The following is a 15,742-nucleotide window of genomic DNA, read 5'->3' on the forward strand; positions in this document are numbered from 1 at the left end:
CTGATACTACCTGTTAGTAAAATACAAAAAGCGGTGATTAAAAATGTATTGAGGCTGTAATGTTAGCTATTCGACAACTAGTAGAATAATGATAGCTATCTAAAGATGTCTTACTCTTGGCATTATAGATGCATCGCATACTCTCAAGCCGCGCATTCCGTGTACTTTCAATTGAGGATCAACAACAGCCATTGGATCCGAAGCAGGGCCCATCTTGCAAGAGCCTGATTGATGATTTTCTGCCCTTGTTTCCCACATAATAGCACACCTCCAATAATCATCACTGTCGTCTTCGTATTTGGAACATTGCGGAACTTTTTTGTGAACGCTAGTCACACCGATTTCTTTCATTGCGGGTGCGCTAGACAACTTTTGAATGTAGCGAACACCGTCTAACACGACATTTCGATCATGTTCGGTCCCCAAGTCGTTACTCCAAATAATAGGATGGCTGAATGGGTTATTGTCTTTGAGCTTTAAAACTCCTGCGAGTATGAATTAAACGAAACATTAGGAAAGGATTCTACAAAATTGAAAAAATTTGTTCTAATCTCAATGAAGGAAAACTTGCCTCTGCTAGTTGGTTGTACGTTAACTGAAGTCATTCTGACTGACATTTTATCACCACTCGCTCCCAGATCAGCAACAAGTAGCTTGGGCTCACATAAAGCTTGAAAACCGGCGAAGAATATTTGGATATCAGGATCTTCCGCAGTTGTATATCTAGATGGCAAGATTCCAGTAACCTGAGCCATGCCTGAGCCTGACATCGGTCCAGTTTGATTGCGCAAATACTGATTCGCGGTGTCAACGTTTAGTAGGGAGGCACGTTGTTCGTTTATGATAAAATCAATTCCAAACGATTGATGGTTATGAAGATTGTGGCCGACACCTGGTAGATCGTGAACTACAGGAACTTTCACGCTTTGAAGATGTTCTTTCGGTCCGATTCCTGAGAGGAGTAACAGCTGAGGCGAATTGATACTGCCTCCAGATACGATTACTTCTCGCCTGGCCTTGACGATGTATTTCCTGCCATTCTGCGTTAAAAAACAATCCCAAGATTATTTCAAAGATGCGAAATAAATTGCAAATAGTACAATTAACGTAACTTCTTACCATTACTAGTTCGACACCAGTGGCTTTCTTGTTAAGCGTTCGAATCTTTGTCACAGTCGCATTCACAGCTACTGCCAGATTCTTACGATCACGATGTGGTCTGATGTATGCTGAAACGCTACTAAGTCTCACACCGTTCCGGCTGATAGTTTGAGCTACCGTGAAACCTGTAATATTGTCTCCGACCATGTCTTCCGTGATACCCAATCCTTGTTGCACTGCTGCCGTCATGACAGTCTTCGCAAAGGGAGGTTGCCAAGGGAACCTATCAAAGTAGAAGAAATTGCCGTTTATTGGGCTTATCTCTAAATTTTACGGGTGATTCTAGGAAAATAATCTTCAAAACGCAACGTTTATAGGGAAAATAATTGTAATTTTTAGTTGAAGTACCTTTCAACTGTCAAAGGTCCACCTGTACCATGGTACTTGCTGCTCACTCTACCGATTTCTTTATTGTCTTCCATTTCTTTGTAGATTGGAAGTACCTAGAAAATATACAATTGTTGGAACAATGAAAAAACGTTATTAATTCTGCGGTCGTAGTGTATCAGTCAACAGATACTGTACATCATTCCAACCCCATCCTTTGTTACCCGCTGCAACCCAGCTGTCGAAATCTTTCGCATGCCCTCGGTGATAGGCCATGCCGTGATGAACAGTGTTACCACCAAGATTTTTCCCTCGTGGCCAATAGCATTGACCATTTGTACTTAAGCATGCGTACGATTCGTTTGAAGTTTTGTACTGCCAATCTAAAGCGCCGCCTACGCAATGAAACGTAAAGGAAGCTTGTACAATCGTGTATGTACTAGATCACCATACCCATCGAAAGAATTAGTTACCTAGATACAGCTGTAGATGGGATGGTACTTCAGACCCAGCCGGTTCATCAGGACCTGCTTCTACTAGAAGAACTTTCCAATTCGGATTTTCGCTTAAGCGTGCAGCAACTACTGGCCCAGCAGCACCAGCTATATTTTGCCAATGAATTAGGATGTAGTTCGTTGTAGTTAAAAATCTAATAATTATTTAGCATTACGACTAATGTGTAGTCGTTTGAGAACATACCACCGACAATAATGAAATCGTATATAAGATCAGGACGGGGGATTGGCTCGACGCGGCCACAGGGATCACCAATTTTCGAGTTCGCGATCAAAAGGGTGTTGAGCAATGTCAGGAACAATGGACCAGAGCTTGCGGAACAAACGTCCTGTAACTGAGGACCACCCGCGAAAGGGTGAGGACATTGCGGCGTAGGCACCGCCATGTCCACCAAACTCGAGTTCTGAAACGTGGAATGATACAATTATTATGTACACCTAATTTTCTTAATAGTAAGCGGACGGACGAATGCGATTACTCGCCTAGAAGAAATAGCAGAATGAGTTTTATAACGTACCATGGTTGTTAGTCGTAACCAGCTAGGGTGTGCTGAAGAATTCGGTGTACAATGTACAGCGTCGTCCCTATTAGACTAACTGTTTACCTTTACTAGTCGTTCTTTTTTATACCCGCGTTTTCACGAGTTCGATATGTATGAAGATGATAAGGGTACAGTTTTTGTAGAACGAACGCGTGCCATCGATAACACAATCATGCATGCAAAAGTGTCATACATGCTATCTAATGTAACGTTCTATTGATGAATTATGTGTCGCGAAAAACAGTGGGGACACTGCACTTCGACAGGACGACAGACTGCACCGTTGACGCACTCAACAAAAAAAATTGCATTCGCCTCATTGCTTCGTATGAAATATATATTTGGAAGATTTTGATTTACAATTGCAAACTTTGTGAGCGATCTTTCCTCGCGTATTAAGTTCGCTAATGGTTTTACATTTATCGACTGAATTGTTTTGGACACGTATAACGATACATTTCTTTGGTTCTTGCTACGAAACAGTAAGATTTTTTTCTATTCCACAAGCCTCTGCAAGAATTCTCGTGAGCAGTAGTTAATTAAATGTAACTACACCATTCGCGCGATAATGGTTAATGTATTGACGAATATTTACACCACGCAGTTCATAAGCAGACATTAATTATTAATGGAAACTATATTTTCAAATGGCAATCTTACATAAAGCTACGTTTACAGTAGGCAATTTTTAGTCGAATCACCTTGTTGAAAAATCTGCAGCCGATCAAAATTGTCGTTTCAACTTGGTTGAAATTCAGTTTACATGGATAACTATGATTAACTTCAGGTTGAACAACTTGATTGTCCGACCAAAAGTTGCTAATGTAAACGTAGCATAACAAAACATAAAGACTTTGATAGCTGCCGAAAAGTTATTTTAATTATAGGAAAACTCTATTTATACATCGCATAAGGTAATTTAGATCTTGTTCTTAGACAAAACAAGCCGCTTTATTTTGGAACACATGTAAATTCTCTTAGATCCGCTTTCAGAGACACAAACAATACGCCAGCTTTTGCAAACGTATGCGGTACTAATAAACTCCAGAGGAAATATCGCGTGACGGAAAAATTATCCTAACTAAAAAAAGAAAAAACAGTAACAGTTGAACAGCATTAATAAGATCGTTCGTTGGAGTTCCGTTCCACGCTTTCGATTCACTCAATCATGGCGGCGACGGTGGAAGAAAGGCAAGCGTTCCGTGTCCTTTCAGATTTGCCGTCGTTCTTTGGTGTGGTTATCGTAGCCTATGTTATTCGCTTGAGAAGGAGTCCGGCTGAATGAAGGACTAGATCGATCAAGAATCTTGACTACCAGGATGCCTGGTCCCAGTCGATGTATTTGATCCCCCAAAGCAATAAGTCCAGCGAGTTCTCGATCGTGGAACGGGAACTACGAAACATGGCAAATGGCTAGTCACTAATAATAACGTTTCCATGGGACTGAGTTTTTCCATGGAAAGTGAGGCGTATGCTCGTACCATTGCGTTGCGGCACCACCCCAGTCTGCTTTAATGAAGGCGGCTGCTCTTTCGCCGATCATTATTGCTGGAGCAGCTGTGTTGCCGGACGTTACCTTCAAGAAGAAAATGTTTCCATTACTCTAATTTACAGACACCTTCTTTGATAAAAAAATATCTATTACTAAGTACCTGAGGCATAATAGACGTATCAGCCACTCGCAATCCTCTGATACCGTGAACTCTCAGTTGAGGATCTACCACAGCCATACGATCGCTGGCTGGACCCATTTTACAGGAGCCTGCTTGATGATTCTCTGGACCAGTATCCTGTCGCACAGCGCAGTTCCAATAGTCATCGCTCAGGAACTGATATTGGGAACAAGCTGGTATAGGCACGTTACTCAGTGTCATATTGTATTTCGCCATAGAGGTAGTATTGCTCAACGACAAGGCTATCTGAATTCCCTCTACAAGAATAGCTGCATCTATGGGATCGGTCAAATAATTTCCGTAGATTTCAGGCTTTGCGAAAGGATCGTTGCTGGCCAAACGAAGAGTTCCTAGGACAGAAACAGGTCTGATTCGTATATTTCCAGCTGTATGAGAACTATGGCGAAATAGCTATGAAAAATGAAATATACCTTTGCTGCGTGGACGAAGATTCGTCGGTGATATGCTTATCTTACGAGATCCGTTATCCATGACAGCGCCGACCGGGCCGTCGACCCCGCAAGCTGCTTGATATCCGCCGAAGAAAAATTGAAGATCAGGGTGATCGGGAGTCGTATAACTAGACGAAATGATTCCCGTTAATTGGGCCAAACCTGTAGACGTCATCGGTCCCTTCTGAAATGAAATGTACTCCAAAGCAGTCGGCCAGTTCAGATCGAACACGTTCGGCTGATTGATGGTGAAGGACAGCGTGTACGAAACGTGATTGTGCAGGTTTTCTCCAACACCTGAGAAGTCAGAGGAAAATGAATTCGATTAGACAGAGGAACACTGCAACGCATGTCTTAGAATGCGGATTGTTTACCCGGCAGGTCCTTCACGACGCTGACGTTCACAGCATCTAGATGTTCCTTCGGTCCAATTCCAGAGAGCAGCAAAATTTGAGGAGAGTTGACAGCGCCGCCGGAGACGATCACCTCGCGATGGGCTCGAGCGATCCGAAGCTTGCCATCCTAAAAAGGTGCACGTGTATATTTTTCATCCCTCGCTCGAGATCGGAAGAAAAGCGAACAATTATGGAAATGTTATTTCTTCGAGGCAATTATTTTTCATCGAACATCCGAGCAAACGAATGACGTTTGCATAACTTACGGCTAATTCAGCGCGATATACGGAATCGGCTTGTCACCGATATTGTCGGTGTCTTCTTGTAAATGTTCCGATACATAATATTTCGTTATCGCCTCGAAAAAGTTGACACCTTTGCTGTACATAGATATAATTCAGAGCTCGCCATAATTATACTAACTTGATAGAACTCAACGCCAGTCGCTTTCATGTTTTCGATAATGACTTTGGTAACGGTGGCGTTCAAAGCGATTTGAAGGTTTCGCCTATAACGAAATGGGCGTAGGAAAGCGGTGGCAGCGCTCTGTCTAACTCCGTTCTTGCTCATTGTTTGTGCGACTGTGAACCCAGTGATCTGATCACCATTAAGATCTTCAGGAATCGGATATCCTCTTTCAGTAACCGCTGCGAGAATGTCTTTAGAGATGTCAGGTCTCCAAGAAAATCTCTCAACGTTGAGCAAGCCGTCAGTGGAATGATATTTAGGGCCAACTCGGTTGATCTCCGTGTTGTTTTCCGAGCAAAGGAAGTATGGTAGAACCTAGGTAGACAGTGCAAAAGAAACGTAGCGTGTCGTAGTCAAAGTTTCCATAACCTTTTTGCGCGTATCAGTATGACGGGTTATTAGCACATCGCTCTCGACAGCCACACGCGACGCGATTTTCGCAATAGTTTTTTTTCTTTTCTCACATTTCTGCTTTACCTCTTCCCAAGACCAGCCATCGTTTCCCATAGCCGCCCAATTGTTGAAGTCCTTCGAGTGCCCTCTCGTGTACATCATACCGTTGTGTACAGACGTTCCACCGAGATTTTTGCCTCGCGGCCAGTAGCACGACCCTCCGCTCGACAGACACGCGTTCGACTCGTTCATCGTTTGATATTGCCAATCGATCGCGGATCCTATGAGTAGAACTCACGTTCAGTCAACAACGACAGATGGGTGTACTTATACCTGACTGTTTCCAGAACTGCTTCTCACTCATTTCATGGTAAATCATTTCTTTTAGAAGATATGATCACACATGGAGAAGAAAAGGACTATAAACTAGAGAAAACAATTGAGAACGCACCCAAGAACATTCCCACCATACTCGGTACTTCGGCTCCCGGTGGCTCGTCGGGACCAGCTTCGAGCAATAGGACTCTCCATTCCGGTTGATCGCTGAGTCTAGATGCTACCACGGAACCAGCTGTGCCTCCTATAAAAGTATATTGGTGAAAGAAAGTTTGCATATCTCGTTAACATTCGACCAGTTTTCATAAATGGTACGCATGGTTGCCATTGCTGCAGTAAAGTATACATGCTTATCGAACTAACGAACACCATATTCGTAACAGTACAGTATATCCAGTCGGAAAGAAACCTGATTTAGATGAAGTTAGAAAGTGGTTCGAGAAGTCCTTGACCATGGCGTGGCAACAGATAAATGTAATTGCATCGTGTGAAAACGCATGTACTTCACGTAGCAACGTGTTACAGGAAACGTGTTTTACCTTCGTTTACACGCAAGGAAGCAAAATACCTTCTTCTCTCGCGTTTTTCCTCCCTCGTCGTCGCTACTCGTTAACACTTGCGCTTCTATACATACACACGATACATGAGTAAGAAGTGTAAGCTAATATTATAGTGCATTGCACTACAGTGCACATAAGTCTACCCTACACTATTCTACACCATCTTCTCACGCAAGTGTCGTCGGGGAAAAAGCGCGAGAGAAGGTGCCCTTTATTAGTCTGCATGGTTACTTCCGACTTTAGCTTCTTCTATATCGGTACATGCACGCAAATGCAGCGCAACAGGATGTAGTGCGGTGCAATCTGAACGAGGAAGGAGCACGTCGTACTCTCATCTCCAAAACTGGAACTTTCTACTTCCTTATACGAAACGATTCCACAAAGGAAGAGATGGGGGGAGATCCAAGTATCGGTTTGCGATAAATAATTTGTAACAATTGAAAGCGGGAAAACGTTAGCGTTTTTCATGGTCGCGAATTATCGCGCATGGTAACTGACGCGTCAAGATTAAGGCAGGGCTGTCCCCTAAGTTGGCAGCAGTCTGCTTATCGATTATGCAAGCTAAGTACAGTGGTTATTCATATACATATGTCGAGCACAAGCAAGACGAGCTTATCATGATGAACAGTGTTCGTTGAAACAATGAACTTTAAGAAAACTTTAGTCAATTAACATTTCTCTTCCCTAATTATGTGAAAATTATAGCAAACTACAATTATACCCCTAAGTAATCCATGTTCAAACCAAATACCTATTCGCAAATTTCAAGTTATTTGGATTTAATATTCCCTAATATACCATTATATGCCTGGAGTTCTTAACTATGCAACGGGCATTATTTAGATTGAATTACGAAAGGTAGGATTTATTCGGTAAAGTATAAATACTTGCATGCATACTTTCCCGCTGCAAATATTTCCCGGAATTCCTACAAATTTTATTTGAAGCGTGTCGCCGACACGCATTATAAATTTTCTATTTATGTTTTATGTAACTTAAAAAATTTTGTATGCAAACAAGAATTAACCGAAATAGTTGTCATAAGCTTTACGTGCAACGATGGTATCCTGGTAGCAAGGAAGCTAGCAGAGAAGAGAAAATGCAATTACAAACAAAGCCAGCTTAACTACAATAATTAGTTTCTGCATTAAAACGATTCAAATTCATTGAAAAGCTTAGAAGTTGCACAAACTACTATATCTGAAGTTTCTGCAAGCATGCCAGTTTTTTAATTTTGTCTATCGAACGTGCGCAGCAGCGCGGAAAATAAATCGTGTCGATTGCGATTTCATCGTTACCGTTCTTGCCTCGATTCTCGTTTATTTACTCTGGCTAATGAAAAATAAGTAACGTCAGAATTTTCACGCGACGCCGTGGCTTGAATTGAAAGGCACCGAGAAAATTTCCTCGCGTTATTTAACGTATCAAACGTAACGACACATTCGAACTTCTTGCATTCGATTCATGTAACGATCCGTCAGGCAACCGTCGCGTCGCTAGCATCGAGAGTTCACCCTTTTCGTCTTCCACGGAAAGACTCTACGAAAGGCGGGCATGGAAACGAGCGCAGAGTGATATCTCGAAAATGGAGTTCCGAAAGTGCAATGCAGCGATGCAGTAAAATTGTGTCGACTCGTTTTATGTACCGCATAGCGAATTGACTGTAAATCCCGAACGTTCGCGAGCGTTCATGACAGAATCGAGTCTCGTGGAAAGAAGTATAGTCGCCAGACGGTTTTTCTCGCGGAGACCGCGCCGCGCCGCGCCGCGCCGCGCCGCGCCGCGTCCTGCAACTTTTCGCAAACGCGACCGCGTTACGGTTGCACCAGCTCGAGATCGAGTGAAAACGGTTCTGGTTGGGCAAAAACGGTCAACAGGGTTGCACAACCACCTCATCGGCGCGGCCCGCCGGTGGCATGAATCGCCGCATGCTATGTGCCGCTGGAACTTCCGCGCTGAATCGTTCGATCTCGCATGACGTTCCACCAATTTCGCGCCTCCACGTTGGATCGAGTTATACTCGCTGAGAAGCATATTTCGATACACGTCCAGCGTATTTCGTTGCGCTTTAGTCGAAGGGGGCCGATGAAACTCGGAGCTTCTCCCACGGACGCTACGCCATGTTATTTATGCTATTCCGTCGCGCCGAGAGCTGGGAGTCTATCCGCGCATAAAGCGAACTCACGTTGCTTATTCCGCTCGTCGATTTGTATCTTTATGGTCGATGCTCATTTCTACCCGGCAATATACTTATCGTCCGACGATATCTTGCCACCGTATAGACAGTTGAACCATTCGGTCAACACACCCCGACGCCAACGTTTTCGTTCCCGCGTAAACTCATATGTTCTGTCGCTCATGGTGCGCTTCTCGTTGTTATGCTCGATGGACGCTAGGCGTTGTCACGCTCCGGAGGACATATACGCCTGAAAATGGTTATCGACCAATAAAACTCTAATGTCTACCGGTATATCGCCTATCGTTATTGACACTCTAGCAACAACCGTCGATTTTATTAGCGTGCTGTGTGCAAAATGTCCCTCTTTCGGAGATTCAAATATCGACGAGATTCTTGTGTATCGGCAATCAAAATAATCGAAGAACTTCTCTTCGCAAACGTAAGCGTAATTTCCTTAGATGAATTACGCGCGAGCGTGAGAATCGTTCAAAAGCTGGTACAGCTTTTACAAAGCGATTTAGTGTCGTATACGACACATACATGCCAGTGGAAGGCCGGAGAAAATCGCAAACGACACTGTTTCGAAAGAGACTGCTGAATATAATACACGTAGGAAGAATATTCACGGTAATCGACGCGTAAGTAACTACGTTTCGATATTTTGGAGAAAAAAAGAGAAACGCGAAAAGTAGCGTATAATCGAGGGAAGTGTCATCGGACAAATAACGCTAGTATCGCACGATACATCGATTATTCGATATGATTATGCAAATTAAGACACAACCAAGCGTGAAGTATCGTGTAGTATACAATCGACCGATTTTCATATTTCACTCTCTTTGTCATTGGCGTCCATTCGCGATACGAACACCTGCGAGTGAGTGTTCTCCGACATGCATCGAGCGCCCCTCTAATGTCTACCGCAGACTTAATTACTCGGTCCTCGAAAAGAACTGGTTCTCTTTTCACAATTTATGTAACGCAAATATCGTGCCGCTTCCGCGGTAACTTCCGTTGTCGATCATTTCAATCGTTGACTGTGTTCCATTCCTTGTTTTTGGGATTACCGAATTTAACAATCTGGAATCAAATTAATTTCGGAGAAATACATTTTGCGTAAAGCTTTCAATTTACTTGACTTCGTTGCACAGTTGAATACCTAATTAACTACAGTCAGTCGGCAATTAATCGAGTAATAGATACCTTCATACATGTAGTTTGGTAGGATTACGGTTAATCGAGTTACCATTAACGAGATCGCCGTAGCAGCTAGGAAATACAAATTTTCAATTATGTTCGCAATATCATCCGATCAAAATTGTTACATTAAACGTAGCTCTCCTGTGCTTCTTTCAAAGTTCCGTTATCGAAAGGCAAAAAAGAAATAGGATTTACGAAGAAGTGTTCGTTTGCGCACTGATACTTGTAGGATCGTGAAAAGTTGAGCTAAATCGATTTTGTCTGTCGAATCGGTACCGCTATAGCACTTCGTTTCGAACATTCTCGTTCCCTCGGAACGCCGCGCCGCTTTTTACCGCCTGCGCCTCTGAGAATTTATCTCTTTCCAACCGAACGTAGAACTACACGTAATAATACATGGAGAGGAAGCGGTACAATGCCGGAAGAGGATGGCTGAAACAGGAGCGGACAGCGATGAAATCACGAACTGGAAATTAAATTAATAACATAATAATTACGCAGGCTCTGTCTGAATAACAGTTTGTATTAATATCACATTTAAACAGTGAATGATCTCGGACAATTAAATCGAGTTTTCGTTACTGCTTTGATAGAGATAATTCACGACGAAATAATTACCGGGTTTGAATTCGCTTTCTATGACACAAGAACTTACGTGTGTGTCACTATGAGTGATACACTATTAACTAGCCGCTCCCTATCCGGAATATTACTAAACTGTAGCTAAAGGTACAGATACTAGGAGTTATCCTTGGCGATAGGCGTTCATCCACATCGCGAGTATCATTAAAATTCAACAAAAATCCTTCTACTCGTAAGAAATAGATACATTGAGATCAGAATTTGTAAAGTTTGCTGCACGATAACGTTATTTGCCTAGTTATCTGATTAATTGAGCATTCACTTCGACTATTTAACTAAAGACTTATGTATAGTGCAAGATGTGCAAAGACAATTTGTTCAGTTTAAACAGATAAAGAAACTCGTATCACTTGTCACGTGCCATAACGTAATCATACGCGTCCATACGTTTCCTGAAAAGGTAGGAAAGTTAATTTTAAGCATCAGGCCAGTAGGATCGTCTGTGCAAAGCCGCAAACTCGTGGCACAGATTTGCACAGTGGATTCACCTTGTGAAATATCCCATTACAAGCTTCCTTTTTTCCTCTAGCGCAAAGCTCGCTCCGCTACCATCCCCCTTAACCCGTTAAGCGACTAAGACCGGTTACGTCGTCGTTCATTTCACTTCTAACGAGTTTGCTTGTCGTCGAACTTTACTAATTACACCCGGTCAGGAAACGTTAAGATACATCGTTTGTTTCTTGCCGCTGCCACGTCAGCGTTCATTATACTCGCTATCGTTTCTTCAGTCTTATTTTCGTATTCCACGGATTATAGTCTTGGTTGTCGCTTTATTCTTATAGTATTATGCTGCGGAATAAAGAGCTTAGCGAAACTTTATTACTCAGTTTAGTATTACCATCACATTTTTAGTGCTCCTATAATATAGAGAAAAAATGAAATTGAATAACGTAATTTTGGAACTAAACTACCGAGTTAGTGTTAGATGTCTCAATGAATGAATTACCTTTCCACATAAGGTTGTCGACCACAACAGATGGATATCATCGGCGAAATCGATTACTAATTTGAATGTACGGTCGCTTGGCGGCAATCAGATGCATATTGGACGCACGTGCGCACACATTCGTCAATCGACGCATTTGCAAACGGGTTCGAGGCGACTCGAGCGTTTTCTTCGATCAATGTTTGCGTTTAACAGGAAAATTCGACGGATTTTACGGTTGAATACACAATGAGTTATCACTTTAACCATGAAATCCGAATCGTGGGTAAACGTGCGATTAAATTATGAAGCATGTGTATGCAAACTTCTGTGTTTGTCAGTTCTGACCTGTATACACTCAGGTTTATCAATTGAAACTTCATAGGTATACATTTGCAACAATCTCGCGACAGATTGCCGTGACTCATATGCATTTTTAACACCAGCATTTAGTAAATAATTCAACGTTAAAAGATGTTCAATTTGTATTAATAATAAATGAAACTGTTATTAAAAATATGTGTAGTATCGAGGTTTATACGAATTCTTTTAATTTTCTAACATTTTAGATATAACGTTTAAAAGTAGGATGACGTATAATTCTAGGATAAATCGTTCTTGATTGTTGCGAGATTGTCTTGTAATGTTTACACACCTAAAGATTTGCAAATGGAATAGGTGACGGTAGGAATGTATCGCTCCAATGGATACTCTTTTTAGCATGTCGCTTGAATGATGAAATGCGTTCGAATGCGCCCGCGTCGTACTACACGTTTCCCGTCAAATTTTTGTCAGATGATAAACCGCGTTACGTTGCGTCGACGACCTATTTTACTTCGGTAAAATATTATACAATCCACACAGATAGTGTGGATTGCATTGTAACTCTAACGATCACCGTTAAATTAATGCCTGCGAATATCGCTGAATAATTCGTGCTATCTACGATAGAAATTTTTCTTCCATTAAAACCTCTTTATTATATTAGTTTGCTCGCATCTGAAACGGTGAGAAAGTGCCGTTTATAATTGATAGCACCGCGCATCGACACCCCTCGCGGCATTAAATCATTCAGCGAGATCCATTTGCTTTCCTTATAGAATTTCAAACGAAATGTACGAAATTTCACCTCCACTTTGATTGACATTACTGTAATTGCAGCGCATGAAATATGTAGATAAGTGAAGAATGATTATGTACTCACCACCGACGACGATGAAGTCGTAGTAGGTATCGGGTGGATCAACTGGCCTGACTCGTTCGCAAAGTTGAGAAATGTCGTCTTTCGCCCGGATGAACGTGTCTAGCAGGGTCATGAAAGTTAAAAACTGCGATCCCGGGCAGCTCTGCGCGAGGCTCGGTCCGAGGTACGATCCAGAACATCTTGGCTCGACGTTCACGTTGTACGACATTCTGTGACCAGTAAATCAGCAATTATTCCTCGTGTCGATGGAACACCATTACCTAATTGCCTCGCGTAATGGAGCTACCCGTGTTACGCGACTTGACAACCCGAAAGGAGAACTAGTCGTTTATGTAGCAACAGTCGCAAGATTGGTGAATGATCGAAGAACACGACTGCCGAAAGATCGATTTGCCTCGTGGAGACCGATCGTATCCAACAGCGAGTCGCGTGCACTCTGCCATTCGTGTTTGGTCCAGCCCTTAGTTTTTGTTACCATTTAATGGCCATATCCGGCGCTTGCCAATTGAAGTCAGGGACGCAATGAAATCACCGAGATCGCGTGGCACGACTTTCTCGCGGAAGAAGGCAACGACAGTCGAAGTCGTGAACCTCGTGTTCGACCCTCGTCGCGCGACGATCGGCCAATTGCAATTCGGTTCGATCGGTTTTGTCTCTGAAATAGTTTCGTTTCCAACGTCCTTTATGTAAGGCTAACTACTAGCTAAAATAGCAACGAAATAAGTACACGCATTAATTGGCAAGATGAATGGATTAATTAATGCATACCTAATTAACCAGCCGTGTTAATTAATTTACCTCTAATTATCATGGCCACAGTTTTTACGTCCGCGCGAAGCCTAGTTACGTGAATTAAGATTTCGAAATGCAAAGTACAAGAAATATGCAGGAAGACGGCAGTTGTTAATATTTAATAGAATGATTATTTTATCGTCGAACCAATGTGCGAAAGGTGCCACGACGAACATCACGATTTAGCAATATTTCATTGTTTGCTGTTTTCCCAAGCGCACTGCCGCCGGAATCGACCGAGGATAACCGCGTATATTTCGCGCCACATTTTTCGAGACTTCCGAGCCACTGAACGATCAAAAATTTTGCCGATTCACTGAACGAACCAATTCAATTATTTATCCCTGAATTGCAAAATGTTTTCTTTAAATTTCAATGTTTATAAATAAATGTTTGCTCAGAAGTTTCATATATTCTCGAATAAGAAATGTTATGCAGTTAGCAAACTGATAATTTCTGTTTCACTTGCCTTCTTAAAAGGTTAGCAGAATAATCGACGAACTATCAAGGAATTAATGTAACACGATGAACACGATACCGAACTTTCGCGACCGATAATATGAGGTGGATCAAGCACGCGAGGATCAAGCTCGCAGCAACGAGCGAACCAGGTACAACTGTAAAACCTCTCACTGTAGAACGTCTCTATATAATTCATTGCTCTCCCCTCCATCTCTAGTCCCCTCATCTCCTTTTCCTTCTCTAACAATAAGTCACGCGATATTAATTCGGGTAATATTTTCGGACGAATTATTCCAATTCAATAATCCTTCGCCAGTTTCAAAGATAAGGATTTCCGTGGACAGGTTTTTTCGGTGACCTAATTACATTTCTAGCATCTGTGTACATATACTTCGTTAATTAAAGATATAACGTACACTTGGAAACTCGCGTAATTTATTAAAAAAAGTTAGTCAACAATTGCGCAGTATGAACTATTTGATGATGAGCATCGACACATTATAGACTTCAAATGTCATTCCTTTCTCGCGTAAGACACATCGTCTCATCCCGCGAGACCTATCGATACTAAAGGTTTGTCTCCGCGGCTGGTTATAATGCGGTTGATTCCACTAGAACGCAGTGAAACGATTCGGTCTTCGCGATGAAATTATTATCGAGTCGAACATTGTACGCGTAAACGACGTTGCAGTGCTCTCGCTCCCGGTGTTAATAAACCGTGAATTGCCGGTTATTTCGTAGCGAGCGCGGTCAGAATATAATAATGCAACTGCGCGCACGTATGAACCGATAATAGCGTTCCACTTAGTCTGTAGTCTCGGATTCATTGGCAGCGGATGTGCGCGACACCGGATGCAGAGCGCGCGTTTTCAAGCGCGTTCCCATACACACCCTGGCTCGGTAACTCTTCCGTCGTGAGCGTTGGAATAACGTCGAAAGCGGCCGATACCGGAATTATTACCCCCTGCGATTCAATTTTATGCGATTATCGTTATACCCTCGCCATCGCGGCGCACCGATATTTGGCTTATTTGAATCGCCAGGGAACGCAATTCTAGGCGCTAGTTCTTCTATTAAAGGCCATCGTTCTTTTACTCTTCTGGAGGACAATTTCGTTACAATTATTTTACCAAGAATAACTTTGCTGAGAAGTGTATCGAGACAACGGTGGTGCCTGGAACAGTCGCGTACTCTCTTTGCCTCCTGGTTGTTTGATGTTGAAAGTATGACACTGTTGCTCCAGTTATAGCGCAATTAAGAAGTTTTTACGGCGGATGCGGACGATGCTTCTTTTCAAGTCATCTCTTAAGTGGTTCGATTTTTTGCCCTTCAAGCGACGAATCTAAACGAGTTAAGCGATTGTTTCATACGACGATGCCCAAGCGTAATGTCATCGTGTTCAAGATACCCACCCTGTGCGGGGGCAAAAGTTTTTGCAACAGCAGAACCGGAAGAATTCGCGCGAACTTCTGTCTATTGATACGTTCATTAATCTTGCTTCCCCTGGAAAGTAATA

At 42.5% G+C, this 15,742-nt stretch overlaps 2 protein-coding genes across 3 annotated transcripts in view; one reads left to right on the forward strand and one right to left on the reverse strand.

The window, feature by feature from the left end:
* LOC143178739 (kin of IRRE-like protein 1) overlaps positions 1-15,742 on the forward strand; it is a 247,127-nt gene that overhangs the window by 59,319 nt on the left and 172,066 nt on the right. The window lies entirely within an intron of this gene.
* LOC143178740 (glucose dehydrogenase [FAD, quinone]) lies at positions 3,411-14,362 on the reverse strand. The gene is made up of 10 exons (XM_076377546.1): positions 14,234-14,362; positions 12,973-13,181; positions 6,378-6,506; positions 6,011-6,207; positions 5,489-5,848; positions 5,045-5,192; positions 4,650-4,967; positions 4,198-4,568; positions 4,027-4,121; positions 3,411-3,938 (listed from the first exon to the last, which is right to left on the reverse strand). The coding sequence occupies exons 2-10, from the start codon at positions 13,178-13,180 to the stop codon at positions 3,857-3,859; spliced, it is 1,908 nt and encodes a 635-aa protein (XP_076233661.1). The 5' UTR covers position 13,181; positions 14,234-14,362; the 3' UTR covers positions 3,411-3,856.

Source organism: Calliopsis andreniformis, chromosome 5, assembly GCF_051401765.1.
Source record: "Calliopsis andreniformis isolate RMS-2024a chromosome 5, iyCalAndr_principal, whole genome shotgun sequence".
In the NCBI taxonomy this organism is placed as follows: domain Eukaryota; kingdom Metazoa; phylum Arthropoda; class Insecta; order Hymenoptera; family Andrenidae; genus Calliopsis; species Calliopsis andreniformis.

What these genes read in the sequence shown, in the direction of transcription:
- LOC143178740 (XM_076377546.1), bottom strand. Translation starts at nt 13,180, where the DNA reads ATGTCGTACAACGTGAACGTCGAGCCAAGATGTTCTGGATCGTACCTC. An exon ending in ATGGCTGGTCTTGGGAAGAG is followed by an intron (nt 5,849 to 6,010) that starts GTAAAGCAGAAA and finishes CTGTCTACCTAG; the next exon opens with GTTCTACCATACTTCCTTTG. An exon ending in CGTCGTGAAGGACCTGCCGG is followed by an intron (nt 4,968 to 5,044) that starts GTAAACAATCCG and finishes CTGACTTCTCAG; the next exon opens with GTGTTGGAGAAAACCTGCAC.